General features: G+C 37.0%; 1 protein-coding gene across 5 annotated transcripts in view; it reads left to right on the plus strand.

The window, feature by feature from the left end:
• The window catches only part of LOC102234947 (partitioning defective 3 homolog B), a 211,369-nt gene that overhangs the window by 38,828 nt on the left and 157,531 nt on the right, over positions 1–15,010 (plus strand). For 4 of the 5 annotated variants that reach the window (XM_023337170.1, XM_014469594.2, XM_023337171.1 and 1 more), the window contains 2 exons: positions 4,324–4,477; positions 9,287–9,381. In XM_023337170.1, coding sequence (XP_023192938.1) covers positions 4,324–4,477; positions 9,287–9,381 — 249 coding nt within the window. Of the gene's footprint in view, positions 1–4,015; positions 4,062–4,323; positions 4,478–9,286; positions 9,382–15,010 lie in introns of those variants that run through there. The other variant, XM_023337172.1, reaches the window with a different exon arrangement.

Consider the following 15,010-nt stretch of genomic DNA (forward strand, 5'->3'; position numbering starts at 1 on the left):
CGTTTGTAGTATTTTATTGATCCTGATTCAAGTAATCAATCAAGCCATAATCGACCTGAATAAAAAGCACTTTATGTGAAAAAAGATGGTAATGTAAGTGGTTGTACTCAAATCTTAAACTTTACATGCTGCTTTGGTGTTGTGTAAAGAATAGGAGCCAACTAAATGAATCTCTAACAGCCACTTGTTTAAAAGTGTATGCAGCCTAAAGTAGTATTTTTTTTGATGAAAAAGATTGATGTTGCTGTTTTAATCAGGGTTCAAAAACACGGGAACTAAGTTAATAAAATAATAATACAGCAGGAATGGAGCAACAAACTCTGACTTTAAAGCAGGAATGTTATTTTTTCTGGCCTTGTAATGGGCTATCTGACTGCTGACTTGACAGGTGTTCAGAGTCTTTGACTCAGTCCACAAGAAGGTAAGCCACAGACGGTCATTGCTAAGGAAGCTTGCTTAGTGATGTTTTTATACATTTTTCTGGAAAGTTGAGTGTTTATTTTTTTTACAGTACATACTATAAATTAAGCAAATTATTCTGTAGAGAAACAAAGCTTAAAAATATACATGTAAAAACCCAACCCATTGATCATTACAGCCTACTGTAATGATCAAAAATTCAAACATTTCTGAGTAGCATCCCATGTCGAACTCAAAACACACAGATAACTTGTCTGACACTCTTCCCAGTGCCTAAATCTGTAAGTGGTGAGGCTAACAAGTTGATGAAGGCATTTCTGCATCAGCTTGTCAGCAGCAAGATCAAAGTAAAAATTTTGATTCAACGGAAGGCTGAAATTGGAAAAAAAGGAGAAAAATAGCAGATTTTCACAGAGCTCTTCATCTTTGAGTCAGCAGTGCTTGTGCTTGTTGACAGATTTGCTGAGGGGAAGGTTAAATTTTCTTTAAAACAACTTAGTGGATTGATGAAGTTTTTGCAGAAGCGAGTGAAAATGGACCTTTCGACCAAAATACCAGTGAATCTGTCAGCATATGTCTATTCTAAGCAAGTATTTTTTTTTTGTCTAAAATACCTGTGACTGTTCCACTTACAACCTAACTGTTTGTTTCTCAAATTTTGAATTATTTCTGTGAAGGGTGATCTCACTTTAGACATCTTCTCCTTTTCTAGAGGTTAAGTTTAGAGCACAGCCCAAGATACTCCTTTTGTGAGGTAACATGATCCACTGCACTGTGACATTATCTGTTAACCCTCTCAGATGATGTCACACTGCTTTATCACCTCATAATGAAAGTGTGAGCTTTCAGGCAGGCATAGGTCCATTAGTTTTTGGTCAGATCAGCGCATGTGTTGCCCATCTCATCTGGCTTTCATATATCCAAGTGACCTCAACCAATTTATGACTGCATTACATATAAATCTAATGTTATTGTATGAGATAAAAAGGTTGAATATGTTTTGTCTTTCTTAAAATACTGTAATATGAGCTACTGAAGCAAATTTCTGCAAAGCTACGTTGTAGAGAGGAACAGAGACACAAGGGACAGCATGTCACGTTTGATTTTGTAGAAAATGGGCACATCAACGCTCTAGCTCTTGACACAGTGACACTCAGACACTCTTTTTTTACTTTTAGGCTGGCTTTTTTGCTCTTACTGTCTGACATTGCAAACGGGTTTACAGTACAGCCTATCTGTCACTCTCCCTCATTACTGTCATTATAATTCTCCCTCAGTCCCTGTCTCTTACATGTTCTTTTATCATTTCTTTCTCTCCTTTTTTGCTTTGACTTTTTGCAGTGTTCCCTTTTTTGTCTCACAGCCTAATCTTCCCCATGTGCTGAAGTTGCATTGTCGCTTTGTGTGGCAGGTCTTTGAGTCCTGTTGAACAGAACAAAGGCAAAACTCTGTCCCATCTCATCTGATTGTCTACCCTTTCTTATCATCACTGCTTTATTACAGACTTGGTGCCCTTTCAGGTTTGCTTGGACATTTTCACACATTTGTTCCTTTATGTGGTTTATTTCTGAAATCCCCTTGTATTTTTTTTTTGTCTTTTTGTGTTCTTTTTAACTGGCATTATTTGTTTAACAATATTATATTTAATAATTAAAATTAGTTTATGTATCCCTTGCTTGTTTGACATGCACACAGGTGTCTAAAATCTCAATAAAATATTATTTTTATTAATTTATTCTAATATCAGGGAATATAACACATCGTAGCTATAGACTAAAATTATGATAGAACTTTTTAATGTGACTTAATATACGTCAATATACACAGTGGATACCATCTTGGCACTACCGCAGAAGCGAATATCTACAGTCTTCCTTATTTCTGCCCTTTGGGATACAGCCAATTAGCCCCAAGAAAAAGACTGAAGCTTCTGGGTTGACTGCTTTGCAAACGTTAGCCAATAGCGAGTCAAGATTTTTTTATTTCTTAGATATGTTCCAATAATTTGAAGTTGGTGAATCTGTAAATACCGGACTTGGGTTCCACCTTTACACATTTAGAATTTTTTTCCCTTCTAATTATTATTTGTAAAATAGTTCAGGCTCAGTCACTTTGTCTCAATTTAATTTAGGTCTGGTTCATTAGATCTCATGAATTTTCTTTGCTCTGGGCAATTTTATTGTAGGTCTTGCTATATGTTTAGGGTTCTTGTCCAGGCTGAAAATGAAACCTCATCCCACTTTCAGGTATTAAGGATTAGGTTGTTTTCAGTATTGCTTTTTTTTTTTTTGCTGCTCCCTTGATCTTACCATCAACTCTGACTAGTTTCCACGTTCCACTTGAACAAAAGCATGCCAACAAAATGACTGCCACCACTGTGCTTCACCATGGAGAAGGTGTGTTCAGGGAGAGTTCGTTTTCTGCCACACACTGTTTTTCCAATATCCTAAGTTCATTCTTGGTCTTATCAGACCAGAACAACATCTTCTGAACATTTAAATGACTAAATGCAAATGTACACCACACTTAAAGATGATTTAAGTCAATCTCTTTTAACTTGTTATGGCAAACAGTACGTTTTTCTGTCCTCATGTGTCCCCTGTTTGTCTCTGTGACAAGTAGCTGCTGTTTTTGTGCCTTTCAGCTGGATAACAGTGAAAGTGTTCACAGCTTTCACTGAAGAAGCCTGTCATATAAGGCAGGATGAGGTCAACTAATCCTTATCAAATGGAGATCACTTGAGTTACATAACCAAAGCAAGATTTCATATTCCAAGAGTGAATGTGACAGAGACGTGTGATAATAACGCAAGAAAAGAGCAGGGAGGGAATAAATGGAGTATTAACAAAAGAAGACCTGGTTTCAAGATGGAAAGGTGATTTGAAAGAAATGCAAGCTTTAAAGAAAGAAAGAAAGCTCAGAAAAATGTCAGAGGCGGTTTGTTATAAAAGGAGACATGGAAGAGCACAATGAGATGAATCTGTGTTAGACAGATGGAAGTGGGGAGGGTGACAGAACATGGATGTGTGAGAGTCTGAGAGAATAACTGGTGAGATATGGATGAGAACATGGCGAGAAAGGTGCGATATTGTGTAACTCGATACTATTCTGCTCTCTGCCTTGTGAGGCTGTGCTGAACAGGAAGGGCAGATCTGTTGTACGCATAGTGGCCTGATCAATACAAGTTGTAGATTGTGCTACACGAGGACAAAGTTAGAAGCATAAATAGCCAGAGGAACAGCATGAATGCAGAAGAGTATTTTTCACACATCTCGGTGCAGCAGGAAACCTCTGGCTCTGCTGGCAAACTCGCCTCTCTTTATACCTGGTCACTATATACACACCACACAAATGTAGCTATACGCACAGATACATGCCCAGACACAGTTCTATTCAGCACTAGCATGGAGGCCCCTCGAACACTGTGGTGACAACCTCTGCTATGTTAGGCTAAACGCAGACTCAGTGCAATCCTCAATAGACAGGGATTCCACTATATAACATGGTAAAGCACAAGCAGGCTGCAGCACACGTGCAAAAGGCGCATCAATGGAGATAGTTGCTAGTTAGGACCAGGTGCACATGTTATCACAATAATGCTGGGCTCCTTAGATGTCCTCTATTGCGTCCTCATCCAGAAGGTAACACTGAAGTTGTTTGTATGTTCGTGTTAAGGTTGTTTATTATCCTAACATTTATAAATTCATTGCAAATTTAGACCAGTAAAGACAATTTTGGTGTTTGCTTGTGCCTTAAAATAAAAATATCTCTCGTTGTAAGCTAGTTTTTCTTGAATTTTTTGTTTAGAAACCTGATATGGAAATGGAGTTTTGAGCTAAAGTGCTTAACATTCTGAGTGAGACAGATTAATAATAATCTGCTGTTTTATACATGTTTTTATAGCTGATGGCGGTGTATGAGGAGCAGGAAGCCCAGCAGAGAGGTGTGGCTGACACTAGCCTGACCCCGAGCCCTGACCTCCACCAAGCTGAACTTTCTGTTTTCCAGCCAATCACAGGAGGAGAGATTGAAGTCAATTCTTCAGCCCTCAAATCTAGTAAGTTTGTTCTACTGTAATGACCCACATTGAACTCTACAATTTCCTAAAGTGGCATAAAAAACAAGTTATACATTTTCAAACTCGTAATTTACCAAGAGTTAAAACTCTAGCTATGCAGGATTTTGTTTCTACGGACATAGATCTGTTCTTTTACCATTTGTCTACCATTTGTCATAGCATCTCAACAACAGCTGTAGCAACTCTTAATCACTGGTCAAACATGTGAAATCAACATATTGCAACACATTCAGATATTTTCCACACCACAGATGATATAAGGTTAGATATTTACAATCAGATGAGATAGGACGAAAGCAAGATAAAATATTGTCAGTCACAAGGTGATTAAACAAATTAAAAAAAAATTAAGAATTTCACGCAAGTTAAAAAAGTTTGAAAGAAAAAAATGCAACTAGCCAGAGCAATGTTGGAAAAAGTCAAAGTAAAATAAAGATATACCAACTGATTTAGGAGTCGAGAGAACCTCAAAATCTAAAATATTTTAGTTATCCGTCCTGCGGTCTTAAGAGATGCCGTCATTTGGATCCCACATGGGTTTTTTTGTTTGGGGGTTGGGTTGCACTGAAATGTGTTTTTGTGTGTGTTACGTTCCTCCTCAGTATTGTGGTAAAATCGTGGAAGAGTTAAAAAGCAGATTTTAACTTGATATAATTTTAATTCTACCTTAACTTCTTTCACTTAAAACAGTAATTTGAGGTCTTTGTCATATGTTCCTCTGATTATGAGCACTTCTTTCATTGCTTGAGAAATAAATTTAGAGAGAACATCAGAGAAATGCAACTGATATGAGTGTCTTCATTTTGCTGGTGGCTTATTTGCTTTGTAAGATTTTACACAATCTTACTAAGATCTACATGAGAATTTGATTTCTTTAATGTAAAATGTTTAACATTGTTTGCTTGGCTGAGCTTTTTGTGGTACTGTAAAAGCTAAGAGAAACCCCCACAAACATTTTGGTTACAGGTTGCAGTATAACTTCTTTTGCAAGGCTGCAAGCATAGTATTAGAGCCTTTTGTTTTTGATACACTGGAGAAATACTGTTAACTTTGAATTCCAGCACAGTCAAAGGTCAGGATGTGATGGGTGGGACATTAATGAAGGCAAGATGGCAGAGGCCAGAATGTTGGAAGCTGTGCCATTGAAATACGGGCCAAAGAGAGTTAGATGAGGAGAGGAAGACAGGAAGTACGTGTGTTCTGTCAGGCTGCAGACCAAAAACCGGTGTTTGTGTCTGCTCAGTGTTACCTGAACCAGACTTTTCTGCATGACCTTTATTCTCTCACTGCGTCTGTCTCTGTTTGGTTTTCTCCGTCACTTCTTCACAGCCCTCTGTCTTTTTTCAAGTCGAGTGCTTGTTCACTAGAGTTATTGTATATGTGGTTGTGAAGGGGGCTTAAAGTTGTCATTCAGATTTGAATAAACTTTACGTTACAAAAGAAGCTATGTTAATCAGAGGCTTTGTGTTCTTACAACCAGCCAAAGTAAATTATTTCACTTCAACATTTATTCTGAAGCTGCATTCCATCAGCAGGGTAATTATTTTTTATCCTTCATCATATTGACTGGATGTATCTATTTTCCTTTTAGAGTTGATCAGTTATCATTTGTTTTTATGTTAAAATTAAATATATTGTATTTTTATGTTGTTGTTTTTTAACAGACCTAACAGAATATAAGGCAAAGTTTATAATACTAAAGTACAAACGTCTTAAATCAAAACAGGGACCCTTGCTGGGTTGTCCAGACTGTTGGGATGGGAAGTTTAGTCTGTTACAGTACAGTCACCTGTCAGCAAAGATTAGCGGTAAGATTGGAGGTAACAGAACTCTAGAGACTGTCAAGATGATTGTGTAAAGGAGATCGGGATTAGGCCTCCGTAACTGTCTGTTTTGAGTTTCAGTCCAAGTTGGCTCTTTCTTTCCGTCTTCAGCAGCTTGTTATCTGCTGCTCATAATTTCTCCTTCTGACAGTCTCACATTATTTTTTCCAATCTTTGTCATTTCTTATCTTCATCTCCACCCCACCCATGCTTTTCTCTGTAGGAAAGTTCTGGTGTTAACATGGCCAGAGATATCTTTTATACTATTGTCTCAGATGTACAATGCTCACTGAAGTTTAGCCTTTAAAAAGTGGCTATTGCTGCAGATCAAATCTGCCACTATTGGCTGCAGAAGATTTAAAACCCCTTTGAGATTATACTTCTGCTGTTAACATGCAACCATGAATCCACCATAATGGATCACTTTGTCCTTTTACATGAAACAAGTCAATTCACCAGCATCATTTGGCATGTGTGTTTTCATGACATGCTGTTGGAGTTGAGGAACTTTAGGGACATCAAAAACCAACAATCGAAGAAAAATCGGAATTAGCACAACAGTTTAAACTGCAGAAGATGGCTCTTCATGATGGTGGCTCTTTATGAGGCCTCTTTGCCATCATAGTGTACTGCAACTTAAATTAGTTATAAATTAAAGGGAGTGACATAAACAACCAGGTTTGCAGATAGACCAAACCACTTCAAGCTTGCAAAACAGTTATTCCATGTTTTAATTGCAGGTATTTAATTTGTGTCATTTTAACATGTCTTGTTTCTTATTAAAACATTAATCAGTCTTAAACATTTAAAAAGAATGGTTTAGTTTCCAGTGTGTGGACTATTACATCCATGAATATCAATAAAAAGAGGGGTTGTACTGCATATACAAGATTGCTGGTTTGAGTGTAGAACATAAAAAAGACATTTTAAACAAAATGCGGCTTGGGACGATGCAATACCGAGGTGTAATGGTACTTGACAAGCTATTAGCTGGTTTTTGCAAAGCTGCCAATCCAGGAGTCCCTTTCATTTTCCTTTGCGCTAATTGGCTGTAGCCCCATGAGCGGAAATAAGGAATACTTTGGATGTTAGCTTCTGCAGTAGGGAAAAGATGTTTTCTGCTGTGAGTATCAGTGCATATTGAGTTATATGTTGTTTTTGAACAATTAAAATAGGCAACAGTAAGTGTCTTTAGAGTGGGTCTCAAGTCTCTAACTCCTAGGAATATGGGGGGTCCAATGTAACTGCAACAAAGGTGGTTCAGCAAAGTATTGATTCAGGGAAGTCCAATAACAATAAGAGCATGCTTAAAATATTTGCCTTTAAAAATAATCTGGAAAACAAGTGTTTTGGCCGATCAAATTAAGTTACATTGACATCTGTAGCCTGAAACTCTCAAAAGGAGTTCAAGTTCTAAGAATATGAACACTTTACTGAGGTACTGTGCATGTCATACGGCAAAAATTAATAGTCTGTCTGAAATAACCATCTTTCATTTTTACCTTTTATCTCGTCCATCAAACCATCTCCCTGTAACTGTTTTCCTTTGAGGAGATGAATTGATTAGAGGTTTGATGTAATCCATATCACCCAGTAGTTCTTAAGAGCACCATGGGTCCATTTGTGATAATCAATATATGACCCTACAAATATCATTTGGTATGTCTTCAGAGTACTTTAACAGTGTAGAGTTCCCTCCACCCATGCTACCACCTTTGCCATTATATTCCCAATTGAGCTTTAGGCGAGTACATGACAGTGTTCTTAATGTATATGTATAGATTGATGGCCCCTATGAGTGGGAATGGTGGATCTTTAGAGTGTACAGCACGCATCATAGTAAAAACCACAGCATATTAAATCTTATTTATTTGCTTAGCTTTCTGCAGTGTTGACTTTCCTCTCATTTTCACTCTTCCCCCAAAGCCCCATCAGCAGCACAAGCGGCAGCGCGGTGTGTTCCATTTATCAGTTTTTGGTAAATGATGATTTTATGCAGAGGGCCGATGAGATGTGAAGAAAAGAGCCATTATCATCTGTTACCTACTTGCACACACAAATCTACAAATCAGCCACTTATTGGCCATTTGGATGCATGAACAACAGTGTGTTCACCGATGGGATGTGAGCAGATAATACATTAACTTTTCACACTTCCCGCACATTGTCACCTCTGCAGCATTTGCTGTCAGAACATTCAGTGTGAGGTTGTGGGATTTGTATGTTACTTATACATGTTTACATACAGTACATACATAAATTTGGCTGGCTGTTAAGTTGATTAAGATGCTGTAGTTGAAAACAGGTTTTGGTTCAAATAGTACAATATCTTGCACACTTTGCATGTTTTTGTTTTAAGCAAGGAGTTAGGCTGGACACGTCACTGAATAAATAGCAATTTAATGCAACATCTTGTTGGCCTATTTTTGAGCCAGATTGTATTTTTTCTGTGGTTGTTAGAAAGAAATGAGTTGGGTCTAATTTCAGTTTAAAGTTGAAACCAGAAGTTTACATACATCAAATAAAAATACTTTCTTTTTCTCATTGTCTGAAGTTACATAAGACCAAACTTTTGTCTTAGTTTAGTTAGAATAATCAAAATTATTTGTATTTGCTAAATGCCACAATGATGACAGAAGGACTATGTCAGAAATGTATTTGTTACTATCAAAATCAGAAGTTAGTGTCAGTGATGATTGACTTTCCTTCATTCCTTCCAGAAGCTTCTCACATTAGTTTGCTGGAGTTCTGGCCCATTCCTCCTAACCGATCTGGTGTAATTCAGTCGCTTGCACACGCCTTTTCCAGTCTGCCCACAAATTCTCTATAGAATTGAGATCAGGGCTTTGTGATGGCCTGATCACAAAGCCTGTGATCAGGCCATCACAAAGCCTTTGTTGCTTTTCCTTGTATTTAATGTATATATATATATAAGTTTGTCTCTCTTTGTGTGTTTTATTTTCAGACACACCCTTGCTGGTGAGGAGCAGCAGTGACTCCGCCCTCAACCCCCAAACGACAGAGACTGAACCCTCCTACAATGAAGATAGCACTGTGATGGTAAGACTCAGAAGTTGTGGTAATAATAAAGAAAATATCAACGAGCTTAAAAGTATTTACATGCATGGTAAATAAATTAAATTTGTCTATGTTAATAAGAAACCTAGAAGACATGATGGAGAGTCTAATTAACACAAGCCGATGTTCAATTATTTGCACGTGAATGCATGGAAATGGATGATAAGTGTTTTGTCTGTACTCAATTTTATAGGGTAGTAAAATTGGGTACAGGAAACTCTTGTTCTATGTAATAAGGCGCTAAATAACTTCAGAATCCTCAGCACTTCCAATAATCACTGATCTACACGTTCAGCCCTGTTCCCCAAAGATAATCTAATCTATGATTGTCTGCTTTTTTAGTATTCATGTACACTGCTGGTTATTCCTTCGTTAATATGTAGTAGTTTGGATAATTTTTAAAGGGATAGTCATTTTTTTCTAAATTAGGTTTTGTGAAGTTATAGTACAGGAATAGTTTGCTTACCTGTTGGAAACAGTTGTCATATCGAAGCACCTTTGATGAAATCTTCAAAGTGGTTGTCTACTCTCATCTGATTTTTGTTTATAATTCTAACAATTTAACTGTTAGAGCTACGCTACTTTGGCTTCCACAAACAATATGCAGTCTCTTTCAATTAGTCTTTAAACCAATCTTTTCAGGATTAAATTTCTCATATTTTTTCTGTTTGTAGAGGTCTCTTAGTTTTTTGGAGATATTGATTTACTTTGATATATTATCACTATGAACTCTCTCCAGTGCTTTTGTAATCTAATAGGCAGATTGCTAAGCATATTAAGATTCTCAAGGGGATAAATACTTTGATTTTAGTGACCTCTTGCCCTTTTACTTGAAAAGCATTCTTGTTCTCAGTTTCAAAGTTTGCAACACTCTTTCTTAAGTTGAGTGAAGTTGTTTTTGGAGTCTTTTACAGTTAAAATCTTGCGAGTGGTGATTAATTCCTGTCCAGTGGAGTTAAAAATAAATTAAAAACATGGATATATTAAACTTAACCTAGCAGGTTGTGTACTGCGGAATTAATGGTCCAGACGGGCAACAGGATTTTAATCCTCAAGTGGCACAATGACACAGGTCAGGAGTTTCCCTTTCAGTGCAAACATGTGAGGATACATGTGGTTAAAGAGAGGGGGTAAATGTTGACTCTCGTTTCCCCTCCTTTCTTCTCAGACACATTTTGCCACATCAGGCTCCATTAATGAAGATGGATGACTCTCAAGAGTTTACCCCCGTTGTATCTTTTGAGGCCATCTCTGACTTTCTCAAAGGTCATAGGTCACAGTTTTTGTTAGCTTCATCTGCTCCTCCCTTACTACTGCTGAGCTGAGTTTCACTTCTCTACTTTCAATGCTAGTGAAGTGCAAGATGTCTTTTTATCTGCCTATGTTGTCTTAAGTACAAAACTGAACAGAAACAACATTCAGCCAAGTTCACTTTATTTTTTATAAAGTGCCGATTAGAAATTGTGGTCTTGAGTAAATTACTCTTGGCACATCCAAAACAGCAGCTTCTTGAATCATGACATAACTCTTAAGGTCCTCAAAGAATTTAAACCTAAATATTTCATATTATATACATTAATTAGTATTATATAATAATTAGTTATATTGTACTCAGAATGTCTTAATTTTCTTGACGTTTATACCTACCTCGAATAAAATATCTACTAACACAGGCATTTAGCTGGTTAGAGATGTAGTTTTGGTGGCTGTTGATGGTGTGACTGTTTCTTATTCCTCTTTTGTTGTTGAACACAGAAGATCTCTCAAGTTCACCGCTTAAATTAACTCTATGCATGATTGAACTGTTGAGTGATGAGCCTTCTTCCCTCGAGACTCCTTACTGGACAAACATCCTTTCTTAATAAGTCTGTATTCCCCTTAGAATGACATGTTTGCAAGGTTCATTTTGTTTAGGGAATATGTTTGGTTCTCAGAGGTGGTCAGTGTTTCTACTTAATGTTGCTCAGGGCAACCAAGTATTTGAGAAGTGCAGCATGTACACAGCATGCTAAAGTGTTATGTTAGGTGTGAGCATTACAGCCTTATTCTTTTATATCAACATTTCCCAGCTCTAATCCATGTTAACTGCAATGTGAATTAGATTTAATAGAGTGTCTTACATAAAGGTGTGCATTTTTACAACTAGCTGTTAGCTTAAACTAGTAAATCATTTAAATTGACACAGGAAAACTAATGGTAACCTAGAGCTTATAAATTACCTATTGTTCCCCAGTTCTATTACATTTCAGATCTGCAACCTATAAGTGGAGTTATGTTGAAAACAAGCATCAGTAAAACCTTAAAGTGTGTTTGTCCTCAACATACAGTCTATGTCACAAAACTCTTTGCAGGCTTTAGATGCTTTTTTGCTATTTTTTCTGCAAAGCCTGTGGCCCAGCCCTCACAGAGACGGGATTAGGTGTAACTACAAAGGTTTTTTGTTATTTTGGTTGTGCGTCCACACAGATCTGGAGGTTTGGAAGACCAGAAACAATTTTTGAAAACGGGTCCCAGAGTGGAAACATTTTAAAATGGCAATTTCATGTTTCAATAAGTATTTGCGAGCCATGCCTTTGTTTTTTAAGCTGTGAGGTACTAGCTTTATCTCTATCTCTAACCCGCATGGGCCTCAATATTACAATTAACCAATTTGGTGCCTTTTAGTGTTCTATGTTTTTTGCATTGTTCTGTGGCAGTCTTATATTGACACTTTTTGGCTTGGCATACCTACAACAGCATTTTCTAATTTTTTCTTGATTCTTTATAAAAATTTAGCATGTTTACCTCCGGTGTGAATATAGTCTAAGACAGTGTGAGATGCTTAAGTAAAATTGAAAATGACTTTTGTGTAGAAGAAAGAACTGGGAAAAGATTTACTGGTCCTTTTTACTGTATAGCCTTTACCTGCAGTCATGAAATATTAATAATCACCAAAAGAATGACATCTTGGACACAAGAAGCTGAAATGAGTTTTGTACTTATAGCACCTTGGCTTAATCTTAGAAATAATCTTCATAATCTTTCCTTGAGACCTTAGATTAGAGCTTGAACGCCTTCATGTTAAAGGGAGTAAGTGGAGGAGATTTAGATGCATTCTGATGGAGGTTTTCCAGTTACGTCTCACCGGAAAGAGATTCAGAACTCACTGGTGAATGATATTTGCCTTCTCCTTCTGACCTTGGGGTACCTGAATTTCCTTGACTTCTTACCCTCTAAATTATAGAGTGATGGCATGAATTAATTGTCTGAAAACATTATTAGTAAGGTTGTGTGTTTTTCTACAAAATTTACAATGAATGTGAGGAATTGTGAATTTGAAACACAATATTCACCTTTCTTTTGTCAAACAAGAATCCAAAACAATGAAATCCTTTATAATTGAATGAAATGTTTAATAATATTATTTATTAACATCTAGAAATAACTTTTCAAACATAAACTGAACCTGCAGAAAGGAAGATCTCAAAACCAGCCAGTAGGCGTACCAATTGTTAGTTACAACTTTCCTTCAACACCTCTGCAGCAATCCTTCTTTGAACTCTTGGTTCTTAATAACTTAGCACTAATTCTTACAACGCCTTTCACTAGTCAAACATGTTGCATGTGAAAACATAATGTCTATCTTGAAAGAAAAAAAAAACACATTAATATTTGGAAAAAAATATGTTTTTCAATAGGAGTAGCCATTAATCTTCTAGAACAAACATGTTGTGGCTCTCTTGAATTTTAAATCCAACAGCTTCATCTTTGTGGATCTAAAACCTACTGTTGCTAGCAAAACTTTGCGGTACCTTGTAGGGCTGGGTGATGTATCGAGTATACTCGATTTATCACGATATTTTCAATTCACGATAGTTAAAATGGCTATATCGCAGCCATCCAGTATAAATTGTCGTTCAAATAATACACTTTCACCGTCAAATTCACTGTGAGTATGGTTTATCCGACACTTTATGAATGCATCACTAGTCCCTCCCCCTCCCAACCTGAAAACTTTCTACCAATCACGCTGCATGGAGAAAACAAACAACATGGTGACAGCGAGAGCAGGTGGATGAGACGGTAACTGAAGAGGAATCAGATAAAGTCGTTTAATTCCGAAGAGAAACAGCGCTGAATCAATAATTTGGCAGTGGTTTGGATTTTATATGGAGGATGTTGAACAAAATGAGGTAATTTGCATAATACGTTATAAAACTATTACGACAAAAGGTTGTATCACAAATTTATTTCACCGCCTAATCAGACTATTCTTTTACATGCCATTCATAGCCACGCTGCTGCGGCGGAACTATTTCGTTAAAGTGAAACCTGGAGATGTAGGTATGATTTGTTTAGTGATATACAATGGGAATAATAACTCAAAACCATTCATTCTTTTTTCTGTTCTCTGTTGGCTTTATGCAGACTCGTTGCCATAGCAACTGACAGCCACGCAACTTTAGGTATTAGGATTCAAAACCAGAATCGGAACCAAAAACACTCAAACATTACCCCCCACATAGAGCAGAACATTCAGTTTGCTACAGTTTTATGCTTTTAGACTTGATGTGTATTTTGCGATTATTAATATGTGATCACTGTGGTAGATTAGCCAACGCTACCATTAGCCACGCTAACACAGCGGTGGTCGATTAGCTAATTTAAACACCTGCTTTATTGATGCTCTGTCAGTTTGTGTGTTGGTCGCCTTTTTATTTTTAAGCTGAACCAAAACACACCTTATTCCACAACACATCTATATGTTAAGTTTGTCAAAGTCAAGCATAACTGAACTACTTCCTTCTCCCTTGCTATTTTCTTTTCTAAGTTAAAATTTATTTCTCACCTTGTTATCCAGTCATAGTGTAGACAGTTCATAGCAAAACACAGCATCCCTTTTTATATGAGGCTACATTTAAGTCTAGCAGGGAAATGGGTGCAGGAACTTGTGTGGGTGACATCATGCTGCAAGGAGTATAGTTTAAAATAACATTGGAGCTCATTTAAGAGTATCGTGATATGTATCGTGATATAGCAAAAATATATCAGGATATTAGATTTTCCTCATATCCCCCAGGTGCAAGGTGCTAGTACCTTGCACCTGAGTCAGAGTTTTATTATAAAACTGTTGTTAAATTGTTAAAATTTGTCTAATTATTAAAACTTAAAAGCAAAAAAAGAAAATAGTCTCTTTTCTTTTTCCAACAGCTTTCTGCCTGCTTGATGGCCTTCAGTGTCTCAAATCTTCCTGCTGTCTTTGCTTTTCACTCTCACACCTGCTGTGCTGTAACAACCACCACATAAGTGTCGATGCAGTAAATGACTTTGGAGAAGCATCTGCTGTAAATAAATAAAAAACATTTTTTTTCTCTTTATACAAGTTTTTTTTTATCTTGCTGTTACTTTTTCTCCCTTACCTCATGCATCCACATCCTGGTATGTGCACCCCCTCCCACACACCCATCACTCACTCACTCATCTGGCTGTTCCCAACCAGTCAGGTTCCAGCAGAGGTAATGGCTCCAGGGTAATTGTTCAAATTGTCACTTGGCCTTTTGGTGAGAGCAGAGAAGGGAAGAAAGTACTCTTTTTGCAGTAATTTTCTGTCTTTCTTCTTTCTGTCTGTCTT

The sequence above is a fragment of the Xiphophorus maculatus genome, chromosome 7 (genome assembly GCF_002775205.1).
Source record: "Xiphophorus maculatus strain JP 163 A chromosome 7, X_maculatus-5.0-male, whole genome shotgun sequence".
NCBI lineage: Eukaryota > Metazoa > Chordata > Actinopteri > Cyprinodontiformes > Poeciliidae > Xiphophorus > Xiphophorus maculatus.